We start from the raw sequence: 15780 nt of genomic DNA, 5'->3' as shown, positions 1-15780 counted from the left end.
TATTTTTGTTTGTTTGGTTGGGTTTTTTTGTTAGAAGAACTAAATACTACTTCCTAAGACCAAATGTCTCAAAATTACTGCCTTACGATTAAGCGTTTTATGGCTACAGCTGTGGCACAAGACAACATTTGAAATGGTGCTGTCACACTTAAAAATGTATGAACAACCCCCCATATTCAAGACAATAAGGAGATGAAAACTTTGGTAAATTCTCACGTCAGGACTGCAAAAGAATCTAAAGATGCTTTGGGATTTTTACTGGTTTACACCAGGAAACTGGGCAATGTTCTGATGCTAAATGCTCTAATTTGAAGGAGAATTAAATGTCGATTTTGTAAAATTCATTTTGATAATCACAGCAGAATATGTCTGCACTTCATATCAGTAAAGTAAACTTTACTGGGAAAAAAAGTTACCACTTTTTCCATATGGTTAATAAGTTATCTACAATTAGACAGTGAGCAGCACTGCCTAATTGTAGGCAAAGAGGAAGTATCATCCTGAAAAAATAAGCACATGTTGATAGTGTCTGGAAGCCAGATGTGGACAGTGTAATGATAATGCTGGAAGAGTGCTGCTGGAGTTCAATTTTTGCAGATTCCTGAGATCTCACAAGCTGAATAGATACAAAAAATGGAACAACAAAAGACCTTTCCAATCCTTATGGCTACTTATGAAAACACAAAATTTTGCATTTTTCTCAGCAGATGCAGTTATCTCATGAAAGTTGCTTTCAACAGCTTTGTGAAAATCTAGGTTTCAAACTTTGTTGGCCAAAGTACTCCTATTCAAGACAATAAAATAGTTATGTGCTTAAACCTAAAATGGGTTTATGCCAGAACTTGAATTTCTTACAGCAAAAACTGATGGTTTGATAGGTCTAATCTCAAGGACATAATTTCTTCTTCCATTTTTCTTTACTTAAAAGTGGCACCACTTCAATGCACTTGCTAATGAAATACTGAAGAATATAATAAAAGATTTTTTAGCGACATGACAATTAATGCTCTATCACCTCAAAGTTAATTTATAATCATTTTATACGACTAAAGTAGCATTAAATCACAGAAAAAATATTTTATAAATGAAAATCAATGTCTACATTGAGGTATTTTGTTAATAACTACAGGTTTAAGGAAAAGAGTGAAGACTTGAAAGACAAGGAATGTCATTGGGACATTCATGAAAAAAAATAATGTAATTGGGACATTCTATTAAAAAAAACTATGAAACTTTCATGTTTCCAAAAAGAAACCTCTTCAAACAATCTCTATAAAGGAAGTTTAATCTATATGAAATTTTTAACTATTATTTTTGTATCTAATATACATACAAAGGAGTCAATTATCACCAGTTTTATTAGACTTCCTGATTTATTCCCTGATAAATAATGTCAGGGACTGCCATCCAGGATATTGACCTATTTCTGGAAAATTTCACCTTCTGTACTAAAACTCCTCACTTTTATGGAAGATGTGGTTGGAGCAATCATATTGGAACTTTTGGAAAACACAAGCTGGCAGAACAAACACTGTGCAACACACAGACTAGGATCACTCACTCTAGGATCACCCACTCTCCAAAATCCTATTTCTCCTTTAGTGTCAATAAATGACTCCTGTATCTTGAATGCATCTTCCATTGCTATGGAGAAAGGGAAGACTTTGTCCAGCATCTCTTCTACAGCATATTATCATTTCCATTTTGAAAACAATTTTAAAAGAAACTTCTTAATCCTTTCTAACAGCTGTTTTTTTTCAAGTAACTTTTACGTTTTTGCTCTTTTTTCAGTTACTTTATATTATAAGGCCTACAGGCATTTGCAGAACATATTTCACTATGGTTTCTGTAGATGAGAAAATGAGTATTGACTGTACCAGTTGGTGAGGGTCTTCACTTACTAGAGACAAAAGCCATCTGAGGCTATGCCATACCAAAGAGTAACCCTTCATTATTTATAATCTCATGCTGAAAGTCTCTGCCTTTCTACTGCAGACTGCAATGAATGTACTGTCTCTCACTAACAATAACTGTGTGCTAGGGTACTTCCAACTTCTGAGATTTCTGTTCACATATCTCTTTGCAACCTTCAAGGTCAGCATCTGTAATGTATCATTGTGTTCCAGAGATATGCAGATGTTACTTCCTGTTCATACTCCAAACCAAACAGATTGACTCCAAAGTGACTCCAGGCCTTGTACAGCTCTTAAGCGGTGTTCTCCCACCATCCATGTCTGAGCTATTTACTATAAAATGACTCAATTTATTCTTTAAAATGCTCAGATTTCTGCACAGATTAGCCAAAGTCAGGCATCAGTGTCATGGATTGAACACTAGAAGAGATGAATGCAATTCCTACCATGCAGATTCATTTTGCCATTAAAAATATATATGTGTCAGAACAAAGTTCAGATTCACACAGTAAAATCCTCCTGGAAAATCTTATGCAAATTTAGCTGTACTGTTTCTAATACCTGAGCTAATATAAAGGTGGGCCAGATCTGTTTTCAGGAACTGTAGGGACATTTTTCTCTTGCAGTGTAGAAATCCCCCTATATAACACATGCCATAAAATTTAATTTCTATACCTTACACCATTTGTGGTTAGACCAGATGATAGCTTACAAACTATGATTGCCAATGTTTCTTGAGATACTACAGATGATATGGACTCTATTGCAAAAAAATATCCTGTAAAAATATCAAGCCTGATTTTCAACATTGCTGAGTACTTTCAATTGCAGCTATTTGCATTGGGACTCCAGGTGCTGGCACATCTGGCATTGATAACAATGAGCCTTTTTTAGTATTTCCTATTTCTATGCAGCTTTAAGTTTCTAAGTCTCCAGATTAAATTCTCTCTTTCACCATTCTCCTAAGCAAACTGGAATTTGGAGCCCACTTTAATATACTTTTCTTTTCCCTGTCTTGGGAATGTGTGGGATTTGCTACATCCTTTCCTTTGGAAATCAAATGCAACTAATTAATTTGCAGTCTGTACCTGGTTATATCTATTAGACACAATGATATATTTTTCTTAACCATTGCAAGGCTTTTCCTCAGTCCTACTGGCCTAATTTTCTAACAGACCAAAAAGTGATGCCAGACTATGGATTCAAGTCACTGCAGATTCAGAATCCCAATAAGACTAAAAAAATTAGGCTAAAAAATTCCTCTAGATTATTGTGGAAATCAAAACGCCACTTTTGTTTGGGCCAAGTCCCTGTTTAGAAACTTATTATTAAAATATAGTAAATATTTATGTTGCCACCTGGCCTTCAGGACCAGTCAGGATCTGAAGATCATTAATATATAAGACAGAAAAATGGAGCTAAGTATTTATACATTCATATAACCTCTACTCTGGAGTACCCAGTGATTACAAAGCAACTTCAAACAGTAACTACACACACAGCAGCAATTCAGCCAAAAGAGAAAATGAGGCCTTAGATAATTACAACAGAAAATTTAATGCATAACAGTCCTTTTAATCTTTGATTTCAGAAGTGGTTCAGAGTTGTTTCCATTTTTAAAGTATTGTACCTATTTTTAATGTTTCAGAATATTTTTTTTCTTTCCAATTATTGCACTGCATATATTTCACCCTTGATATTATCTTGCCTGAGCCTATGTTAGGGCATCTGCTGTTTCTGTTACAGGATGCTTTTTGTAACTCAGGAGTCAAGTAAGATTATTTTATTATTCCATGCTATGTTTTTCTGTCTAAATCCCACTTGACTAAAAACATTTTCTTCAAATGTCCTGACTGCTTAATACCGAATTACGTTTCTAATGTCCCAGGAATATGGGTGGTCCAGGCCATATGCATCAGCAGCTTGTGTTGGAATGAGGGAAGTGGGGCAGCTGCAGGCTCTCAGGCTCACCCTCGGAGCAAAGCTGCCAGAGCCTTGTCATGTAGACATTGGGGAGAAATCAAGACATTTTTATAAACATACGGAGAGTGTGAGAATACAATTTGTGACTAGAACTGCTTCTCTAACTCATGGAAGCAGTTGCAGGGAGTCTGCTTTCATAATACAGACAGATTTTAGTCCTAAGTGCTAATGTTACCATCCTTGTAATAGAAGCTCAGACTCCTTGCATATACTGTAAATAATTTTATAATGATATCTAAAATATTTGTAACATCATGGACACATTCACAATACTCCAAATTTAAAACACTATAGTCCCTATTGCAAGGAGTTTAGAGGAGCAAAATGTGAGGCAAAACAATAAGGGATGGAAATATAACTAGAAAAAAGGGAATTTTTTCAAATATTTTAAACTTTTTTTCCCAAAGAACTCAACATCTTAGCTTTGTCATTGCATTGTTGTTGGTTTTTTTTTAAAGAAACGTCTCAAACTTGCTAATATTTTCATTTTTAACATTCTTTTAAATTTTCTATAATTTTACGAAACTAATCTCGAGTACTTCAAGAGTACTACAAAACCAAATGTCCTTCCACTATCAAAAATAATATTGAGACTTAAAAAGTGTGTATTGTTTAAAAAAATCTATTTTGAATAAAGGATATATTTTCTGAAATATAAAAAGATGAATGCTGAAATTAAAGAGTTAAAAAAATTAATATTTAAAATGTAATTATGTGGGTTTTAATGTAATGTTATGTATTTTCCAAGAGTTAGAGTAATATAGTCCAAGCCCTAATGAGAAAAGTACAGAAATTTCATTATGCCGCCAATTCCTCATATGCTCTTGGAGTTCAATTCCTTTTCATTGCATATCTGGTTTATCAATGAGTGGTCTTATTTACCAAGACACTTAAGCACACATGCAACTCAAACATGGCATGAATTAATTCCCTTTTTCTAGCTAGTGTTCACAAGTTTCCCTAGGCATGTTTTTTCTCATGCAAAATGTACAACTTTCTACGCAATATCAAAATCTGAACATTTGCAGTGATTACTTTTATTCAACTTGCAAATTTCAGTTGAGAAGTAGGCTCAGAAAAGGTATAACAAACTTCTCCAACCATTAGACTTTTAATGTCTATGTTTGAAGAAGCAACAGAAGAGAAAGGCACCAATACTGAGGGAAAAACTTCCATTTGGGTTGTCAGTCATACCTGAGACACAAATATATAAGAAAATATGGCCCTATTGTATCTTTTCTCCACAATGTTAAGTATGTGTCATTCTTATTGCAAGAAATTCTGCTCTGCTTTGAAGGACAGAATTATCCTGCTGTCATTTGAAAAAACAGAAATGAAAATTCTCTTGTGTAGTGCAAATCTAAGTTGCACCTTCTAAGTTTTAAACACTAAACAGCAAGACAGGAAAAGCAAGAGAGATCCATTGCACAGACTGCTGGAAAGCACCTGAGCTTTACAATTTTTCTTTAATTAACACAGCATACAGGTATTGATTACTGTACATGAAACACTGTGCTCTCTGTTGCATTTTTAAACCAATACTTAGAAAGCCCAAGTTGAAAGAGATCGTAGTATTACTTCCTCTATATGCTAATAAAATATATAATATAAAGTCAAAGCATAAAAATAGTAGCTTGTTAAAGAGCAGACTCATATATTTCCTTTTATCAATACTTTACGAAAAGTATTTAATATTAAATATATTTATTTTATATGTGCATGAATTTTACATGCTTAAATACAGCAAACAGCTAAAACCACAGGTTTTTTCCTAGTGTAGCTCTCAAAAATTACAGATTTTAAAATGGTCAATTTATCTGTCTTGTGGGAGAGAGAAAACTGCAAGCCTTAGCAACGCAGTGTAAGCAAAAAAAAGCTTGGCTTGCTGCCAAGGTCATGGGTTGTGCTATGTGAAAACTAGAATAAGAAGAAACACAGCATTTTAAAAGACTAGTTGTGGCAGGCAAAGAGAAAGAAAACATTTTTGTTGTAACATTGTGGGACTAAGTTCAAGGCAGCATACATTTCATTCAGATATAATTTTGTGATATTTTAAATGAGCACATTAAGTGAAGTCTTCTTGGATTCCATAGCCTCTTTATTTAGCTTAAGTTTCTGGCCTCCATAAAAGATACAGGCATTATAATTTTTTTTTTTTCACGTTTTAATTTTTTTGCACAAACTTTGTGTTAGAGCCAAATAATGTGGTTCTTAGTCAGAATTGTGTTTGGACAGTGACTGAAAGAACAGTCTCCATGGAAAGTTTTCTTGTCAAGGATTCTCTTAGATTTCTGTGTTCAGTGCAACGAGTTTGTCCCAAAAGTAAAAGAAACAGCTTTCACAAGGAAGGACCTGTCAATGTTTAACCTGACACCCCTCAGTGCCATTTTTGTTTTTAGCTTTCCAGGTTTAGCAGCTTGACATATTGAAGACACCTTGTTAGTAATTATTTCATTGGCAATTTTTTTCTAGACCACAATGGAGAGTAGTGCCTCTGTTGGAGCTAACACTCAGCTCTCTTAGCTTAGCTCCTGAAGAACCTTGTACAAATGGCCTCACACTGACGACTAACACTGACCCTAAAAGAGAAATGTAGGCAATATTTATTCACTACTTTTCCTAATCTGTACAAGTCAATACACGATTTGCATTCAGCAGCCAACATTGAAGATAAGCAAAAATTAATGATGATATTTTTAAACTAGACCTTTAAACTCCAAAATAGTCAGAATAATTAACAGTTTAATTAGAAAAATGCTGCCCTCTGGAATGGCTTAAAATCTGAGCTTTCTGGAAAAAAGTCTGTTGGAGATAATGAGAACTTCCATTAGTTCCAGCACTCAGAAATTATCACCGCTCCAAAAGACAGAGCTTGGAAAACAAATCTAGAAAGAATCAGAACCTGTTTAAACATTTCAGAGTAGTATTTGTACTAATATAGTTTTCTAATTTAAGAAACTTAAATAATTTTAAGGAAATATTATCTTCTAACACAGCAGCAGCAAAAGTCGCTTGCAGCATTTGTGCCCAGTAGATATTTTGTACCCTGCATCAAGAGTTAATCTGAGTCCTTCCTCAGAGTGTTTCACTTAATCAATTCCATATCTTGCACATGTCTAACATAACATACACAGAGGTTATAAAAAATGAAGTTGATAAAAAAGCTTTCAGCCAAGTTGAGAGATTTGGAGACTACAGCTTGGGTGTTTCAATACAGTTCAGATCTCTGGTATGTTTAACATTACTGTACAATTAGCTTTACCATGCATTCCCAGTATTTCTTTTGTGTCCCCTGATGAATAAAAAATTAATTCCAGAATTCTGTAGGACAGAATCATGTTTTGGCTTGTACAGTTTGTTGCAGCACAAAGAATCACGGCAAATCCCAAAGTCCCAGCACTACTAACAAACTGATAACCCGATTAGGGCCTCATTGTGTGACCCAAGCTACAGAAGAAGCTAGAATTCATAAAGTCCCCCTGCAATAATTCAATCACTGTGGCAGTTTGAGTGTTATTTCACAGTGCAGTGTTTTTCATTCACGAAGACAGATAAAATTAAGAAATGCAACTTCAGAATAACTAACTTCCATAAAGTCCATAAGGAATGCCGAGCCTGGCAACAAACCCAACTGAGTTTAAAAAGTAAATCTTCTGTAACCACACTGAGCTTGAGAGCTGAAATGGCCACATTATAAATTTTTAAATAATCAAGACATGAATACACAGCTGATCAACTATGTGACATCACAGGCCATGCACTGCTTTGTCACACATGAGAACAAGAATTCCATCATTCCTAAACTGGAATAATGTGCCAGGGAGATGAGCCACTACATTACCTGTGACAATTTTTAGGCATGTTTTTACTCACATTTCTTAGTTCTAAAAATTATGATTTATTAATTTTCTTTCTTCAGTTTTCACATGTTTCTTGTTATTTAAGAATTCTGATTTGGTAGATTTGAAATCCCCACTCCTCATTTCCCTGAGCCACCGAGGGGAGGAGGCAGAGAATTTAAGGGTGAAGCTGAGCTCAGGAAGAAGGAAGGGGTAGGGTGAAAGTGTTGTAAGATTGATTTTATTTCTCATTACCCTGCTCTGATGTGATTGGCAATAAATTAATTTTTCCCGCCAGAACAAGTCTGGATTGCTTGTGAAGGTGATAAGCAGGTGACTGATCTCCCCCTGTTCTTATCTTGACCCACAAACTCTTTGCTGTATTTTCTTTGTCCTGCCCACTGAAGTGGTAGAGCAGCTTTGGTAGGTACCTGGTGCCCAGTTTAGATGTGTTAAAATCTGTAACTTTGCTAACGCTGAGACCTTTGAAAATGTATGGAAAAGCAATATAGCAAGTGAGGATTTCTACAATACCTTTACTAGCGCTTAAAATGTTTTGTTAGGATAATCCAGCCATTCTTCAGCAGTAAAAGCAGACACGTGCAGACGCATTCACAGCCCGTGATTTGGCTGACAGACTGGAAAACCCAGCCTGCTAAATGTTAAACCAGAAAATGCAGGCAGCTGTCCCTGCTAAACTACCAACAGGATAACGTGGTATTGCTCCAACACTTTTCAGTACTCCTACAGGCATTATTATCAGATTTTTATGTGCCAACAGGCACAAAAAAGGCTTTTGTTACACTTTAAAGCAGAATCCCTAAACCTTCTCATGGTGTCAGAAACTTTAGGATCAATAGCAATTCCAACTTCTTTGTATTATTTTATAGGTATTTTAATTTTGAAATGTTTGTAAGTTTTGCCTTCCCTATTCTCTCTCACCCTTGACCTACCACTGTGCCAAAAAACAGTGATCAAATGTGCAGCTTTGGTACTCCTTCCATTTGTCTTTGTTTCCATTGATACATGATGCACCTTAAGTGGAAAATAAGTCTTTACAGAAAATATATTCTTCCTCTATGCCATTACAATGTTTTCTTGATAATTGTAAAAATTGACAATTTTACTTATATCTTAATATTAGACAGTAATAAAGTATTACTTCAATATTAACAAAATTAATTAATATCCAAGTTTCCTGAGAATTGTGCCAATGGAATTTTCTTTGGTGATCATATTCTTTTTCATAGCCACATTCCAGCATTATAATATGCCATGGCTATTAAGTGATACTACATCTACAGTTAAATTTTTTTGCTTGAACTGGAGCAACAATGAATGGATTTTCGAAAACATGATACAGGAACAAAAAACTATATGTATAAAGTATTTTTCAAAATATTAAGGTATCTAACTTACATTCTAAGAATTTATTTTTAAAACTGAAAGATGTGTTAACAGACTTTTTAAAAGTAAAATAAACTCTAGTACAATCCCTTTGCAATGGTTACAGAAATCTGATGTGATCTAGTACCTTATGCAGTCTGCCATATTCGGTACAAAAAATATGTTTCAATGGTGAAATCATCTTAACACCAACTTCTGTAATCTCCTGGCAATCAGCCACATGAATGTGCCTGATGTATGGGCAGCATTTATTCATCAGCTTGAAGCTTAAATCAGTATTTTGGTTATTCCCTGTTGAAATATTTAAGATGCAAGTTACACATCTGACATACATTAAGAGCATGATCCAAATACTCACTGAAATCAGCTAAAAGATTTATTTCAAATTATCTGAGTGGATTGGAAAAATACGTAACCCTAATAATTTTTTGATCCTTATACTAACCCTCAATGCTGACCTTCAAAAGCTTACATTCTGCAAGGGCTTTAAGAGTTGTGTCAGAAAGTTTCGGAGAGTCTAGAAAGAAAACAGACCTTACCTGCATTTTTCAACCAGAGTCTTTGAAGAAAAAAGGTGAAATAAAACATTCATATGCCCATGCTGTCATATTAAAATTAAAAAATAAAAAAAAAAAGAAGCAAATATTCTCCATATAATACCAAAAAGTTACAATTTCAAACAAATAGTTATAATCCATTTAACAGTGGTTTCCAGAGAGTGAGGGGCACATAAACCACTGAAATTCTCCATATAATTATTATGTTTGGAAACACAAGGAAAAAAAGCAAGTACCTGGATATATGAAGTATGGCAGACACCTGAGACAGTGATATAGTTAGCAATCACTTTTGCAGAAGCCTGGAAGTTCTTTTTTGATGGGCAAAATCAGTAGCAGAATGCTGTTCCCAAATATTATAGTTGCTTTACCACTGAAAGAAATTAAATGCTCTCATTTTTATGCTAGAAGACCATAATTCAAACATATCAATGAAAAAAGAAGACAACTGAAGTTTTCTGACAGTGACTGCAAGTAAGCAAGATTTATAAGCATAATTAGACAATAGTTGTACAAAACTGTTTTGGTTAGAACTTCTCTTTAATTGATTCTTACTTCTTTAAAGTCATTTGAGAAGATAACTCAGTTCCAACATCATAAAGTTTCTCAAAAAGTACAGTTTATTTTCAGTTCCTAACTTAAACACATCTATCTGTAAGAGTTAACATTTTGCTGATTAGCAAATCTTGAATCCAACTGCAGCCATTGGCAGTATTTCTGAAGACATCAGCTCAAATTTACTCAAAAATCAAATGTTTATGTCTTAGCAAGCCTGACAAAAACAGCATAGGGAAAGCTTGAGATCTCAATGCTTTAACATCTTACCATAGGCACCTAGATACTCACTAAAACAAGAAATGCATTAATCTCACTAAAAGAAAAACAGATCCATGAGGCATATATATTATTCTGAAATTTGAACAATAAGGCAAAGGACCTGTTAAAAAAAATGTGTCCTCTAACCAAGCAAGAGTCAGATTCAACATTTTCTAGAGCTGACACCATTTATAGAAGTGGCAGTGAATGCTACTGTCTCATTATTCTACCTTTGTTTTCCTAACCTTATGATTTATTCACCTATGGTAGATATCGAAATTCAGTTTGAAGCAAGTTCTGAATGTAATAAAATATCTTCATTGTTTATTTCCAGATCCACAGTAAAAGTGTGTAAGATTCAGAGGGGCTACAAGGAAAGGTCCTATGCAGTCACAATAATACCAAGCTCTTCTACATAATCCTTCATGCAGGACCACAACAACAACTTGTATACTCTAACAGTGCAATATTCAATAAAATTGCAAATGGACTGATGGGTTTGTCAATTCAGTTTATTCCCTCTATCACTCCAGGGAGACAATTTTTTAACTGCTTAAATTCAATAGATGTCAGTTCACTCTTGGGAATACAGTGTTTCTTTTGACATAAAAATGACAGTTTCTTTTTAGCTTCTACAGAAAACATAGAGGTGAATGATTCCTCCCCATGAAGTAGTCTCCCTGATATTTGCATGTAGAGATCTCACTGTTTTCCAGGGTTTTGAAGGTGTAATATAACACCTTGGGGTTCTTAGAGATTTTTTCCAACCTTAATGATTATATGATTCTATACTAACCCTGTGCAGTTCAGACTACAGCCCCAGGAATTCATTTGCAAAACACAGAAAAAAAGTTGTCTGGCATGTCCTCCTGGGTACCAAATAAGGCCTGTGGAGAGAAGAATCCAAAGATATCTTGTAATATAAATATACTGGGAGGAATTTTTGCTGTGCCCCACCTCTCCAGCTGCTGCAGAAGCCTGATGTGCTTAGCTACCTTGACTAAGGGGAGCAGCAGTGTAAGGCACAGGCTTTGCTTAGGGTAGAAATTTTGTCTGATGGTGGACACCACTAGCAGACAGGAGGTGGCCAAAGAAAAGCAAGCCAGAAGCAGCTGATCACCCATCACACCTCACAATGTACCAGGAGGTGCTCCCAGTTCTTGCACTTCTAGTCTCCAGCATTTGTAGCACATGACTGGTCCCCACTACTACTTATCAGTGGAAACTAGAATCAAGCCTGCTTTACTTTTATCTTACATTGAGTGAGGAGATTCCCACCTTGGGTTTCTGGCTCTTATTTCTGAAAATATTATGTTTGGATCCTTTAACACATGAGGCGTTTTTTAATGGAGTAACTGACTTTAAGTTATAATCAAGGAAGACTGTCTTTTCTGGCATAATGCCTCATCTTTTAACTTATGCCCAGGTTGGCTTGTTCTTTATTTTCAGGCTGAAATGGCCTTTTAAACAAATTCTTTGTCAATTATGTTAAATGCTCTGATATTAAATGTCTTTTCATAGAGGACTGTAGCACTCTTTGCACATTTTTCCTTGTGCAGAGGGATGCCAGCCCTAGAGGGAAACTGGTTTCATGTCTGTCAAATGCATTCTTAGCCTTAAACTCTTTATGCAGATCTCACAGACAGACAGACAGACAGACAGACAGAAAATATGGTGTGGCTCATAACACACACTGGCACTTTTAGCACTGTGGATGTAAATAGTCTGGTGTGTTTTGAGTTCAGGACAAGTGTAGCATATTTGTTTTTCTATAGCGGGTCTGTAACAGCCTGCAAAATGACAGAATGGAAATCCTATCATCAAAATAAATAGAGGAAATATTTTACTGGTAATGCATGGAGATATAAATCCCATCAAGTCCCATCCCTCTGACAGCTGTTCAAGGTGGGGTCTGATATGGTGCAGCTGTGTTACCCTGGATCAGGCTTCTTCAGGAACAGCTATACTCTAAGAAGGAGATGAAGAAGGGAAAAGAGAATCTTGTGAAGCTGCAGGGGAGGTGGCAGAGAGGGCTTATAAAGAAAGAACCATCTCATAACCACAAGCTGGTCAGAGCGTGTAGAGCCTGTTGGTGCATTCCAGGCTACCATGTCCAACTGAGACATGTCTGTTGGAGAAAAGGACACTGTGACTTTGGAAATGTGGTTGATGTGGGCAACGCATCAGTGAGGATCTGCAGATGGCACCGCAGACCTCACCATCAGCATGGATAGGTTGGATTTGCCCACCTCAAATGATTGCAAAACAATCAGGTGCAGTGTAGGGCTATTATGGCAAAGGCAATCAATCCCCTTTTGTACTGGTAGCAATCAACAGAAGATAAATGTTGGGAAGTAGGGAAAATGAGGTGGAGAAAGTTGTGTGCTAGTTCTCAGGACAGAATACGAAATTCAGTTGTCCAGATTCTAGTTTTGTACTATTGGTAAATGCAATGTGACATAATCCTATCTCCTTTCTTCACCCCAAAACCTTCCGTATGCATGAAAGGGAGTAGCTTAATGGTGAATATCACGCAAGCAGCTGCCTGAGGGATGTGCTGGGAAATCTATACTTTCTGCTGGTCAAGAAGCACCAATTGCACCAAGTCATTCAAGCAGAAGTTTACCTAACTCTGCAACAGGCCTCTTGTTTGCTCTCAAGCAGCCCAACAGAAAAACATGAATCCTGGGATCTCTATACAGCAAAGAGCAACAAAGATCCCAAGACAGGTCTGAATCACCTCTGGAGACCTCTCCCACTCATTAATTGCTATATAGATATATTAAGTTAATTTTCTAGGCATTACCTTATCTTACATGTCTAAAATAAAGTGAAATTCCCATTCTCAAAAGGAGAGATTGTAGGTAGCAGGTAATCAGAACAAACTCAGCAATCCTGACAGAAATAGCATGCCTTTTTCTGGAATTCAGTAAGGATTGAGTAATATTAAATGCGGGCTAAAGGACTTTTGATCTCTATCTGGAAAACCACTGTTTGCTTAACATAGACATTTGATACCACAAATAACAGAAATCTAGTGTTTTCCTCCATGCAAGCCAAACCAAATTATATGGAAGTAGTTAATAATAATTCCCCTGCACAGATTGTTTCTAATTTCTTTTTCACTTGAAATGTTTTTTAACTTGAAATTGGATATTGTATATCAGGCATCAGGTTGAGAAAGTTCTAATATGAAATATGAAATATGCACTCAGATAAGATTAAATAAAATTAATCAACATTTAGATCTTATTGCAATCATATGTACTTCTCTTATTTTCCTGTATTTCTAGAACAATAAAATCTTAAGTTTCTTTTCTAAGGCCCCATGGATTCTCTATGAAACTTCAGGCACTTTCAAAGCTAAGGTATAGAAACATGAAATTTCTTGCACATTTCAGTAAAAGAATTGCTTTATCAACTCACTTGGAATTTCAATGTTTAATAGTTTGCCTCAAGAGTGAGCAGCTTGGCCTGAAAATCAATGTTAGGATACATATGGAGTTTAATACTGTATTCTTTGCCCGAGATGAATTAAATCCCACTTAAACCTCATCTTTCAAAACAATTGGGAGGGAGACTATTTTGAAGGTTATTGAATCTTAGATCCTACAAAATTCTGAAATACAGACTTTTTGTGCATGACTCAGTAAAATCATTCTATAAATGTCTTATTTTTCTTGCATATACAGACCAGAAGTGAATGCAAAAATAAATGATAAATGTAACTAAAATTAGGTAAATAAGTAAAATATAATTCCTTGTCTGTAGGAGTTTTCAGTCTAATATGTAAATGACTGTCTTGGGTTTTTTTCTTGATTGCATAATAGTATACTATGATCTGAAATGAAAGTACAACAAAACAAACATGAAGCAAACCACAGCTAAAGATCTGTCCCCATAGATTTAGAAAATAATTGCAGAGAAATGATGAAATGCTTATAAGAATATCAAAGTTCATTGACTTTAATCTTTCTATAGTTTCATATTCTGAAGAATAGGAATACACAGGTTTTTTATTTAGGTTTGGCTTTTTTGCTACACTACTCTACAATTCTGTCTTTCTCCCAGAACTGATTTGATTTGTGGAATCCAGCCTGCCAGACAGAATGCTGTCTGCAGCACAGAAGGGATTTTGAAGAAACACTCTTGTGATTCCAGTATTGGCAATACACTGAGGATAGAAATTTGAAAATCAGCATTCAGAATTGAGGAAGTACTCTCTGGGGCACATGGGACTATCTTTTTTATATCCTGTATTTGTCAAGAATCATAAAATGAATTGTGACATCCTTTCAGATGTTTGGCACATTACAGTGATGGCTTGACTCCACATGTTATTTGTCTTTTAATTTTCCACTGTCCTAAAAAAAGCACTTATATTAACATATTCCTGAATTAGCATTTTTCTAAAATAAATAAGAGAGCATTTGTAACTTATAGTATTCTTCGGTTACACAAGTTTGTACTCAGGAAATGTAAATAATCATATTCTTCTTCAATAAATAAAGAACATAGTTCAGATTTTCTCCCCAGGTTATGGCCCCTTTTTTGTTGCTTGATACATCTGAAGAAGTCAGAATTTGCCAAAATGAGAATTCTCCCAATGAAGCTGGAGCAGGGGGAACACAGATGGTGGAAACTGGTGAAGTCTACATGTAGGTTTCTCTGACAGCCCTGAAAGGAGATGTCAAGAAATGAAAGGGACAAATTTATTTTTCCCACTGGCTTGCATTCTCTTATCCAGCTCTTATAACCTACTACAGCAAGTAACAGACTGCTGTAACACATTTTGGATATGACATGCAATTGATTTATTCTCTCATTCTTTCCAGTTTTGTGTCTAATAGCAGAAAATTTTCCACCAATACTGTTCAGTGTCAGAGGCAGAACAAAGAGATCTTATGATTTCTAGGTGGGGCTCTGGGAATGTCAATGGTAAGTTTTTGAACAAGACACAAGAGAATCTCAATATTTTAATGAAAATATGTTGAAGCTCATTAACAAAAATATTTACTGCCTGTGCCATATGGATAAAATCTTAATTACCATGAGTTTATGCAAAAACCCCCATGCCAACAATTTATCCAGTATTATTACCATGTATGAATATAATAGTCAAAGAAAAGATTGCCTTGTTTTGTAAAAATGGACTAGAAAATGTCTGCTTAATTCTCACTTTTCTGCCTATGTTTTAATGAGCTAATTAAATGCCTTGATCCTTAAGTTGCTACTTACACAATCTTTAACACAATCACACATTTA

The 15780-nt window shown here is 35.3% G+C and overlaps 1 protein-coding gene across 1 annotated transcript in view; it reads right to left on the bottom strand.

Moving 5' to 3' along the window:
* The window catches only part of FBXL13 (F-box and leucine rich repeat protein 13), a 62240-nt gene that overhangs the window by 15919 nt on the left and 30541 nt on the right, over positions 1-15780 (bottom strand). Inside the window, 4 exon segments of the mRNA XM_056482064.1 lie at positions 9270-9433; positions 9588-9680; positions 9683-9701; positions 10338-10429. Of these exon segments, the coding sequence (XP_056338039.1) occupies positions 9270-9433; positions 9588-9680; positions 9683-9701; positions 10338-10429 (368 nt within the window).

The sequence above is a fragment of the Oenanthe melanoleuca genome, chromosome 1A (genome assembly GCF_029582105.1).
Source record: "Oenanthe melanoleuca isolate GR-GAL-2019-014 chromosome 1A, OMel1.0, whole genome shotgun sequence".
NCBI lineage: Eukaryota > Metazoa > Chordata > Aves > Passeriformes > Muscicapidae > Oenanthe > Oenanthe melanoleuca.
Note: the sequence above shows the minus strand (reverse complement) of the source record. Positions and strands in the feature narration are given on the sequence as shown.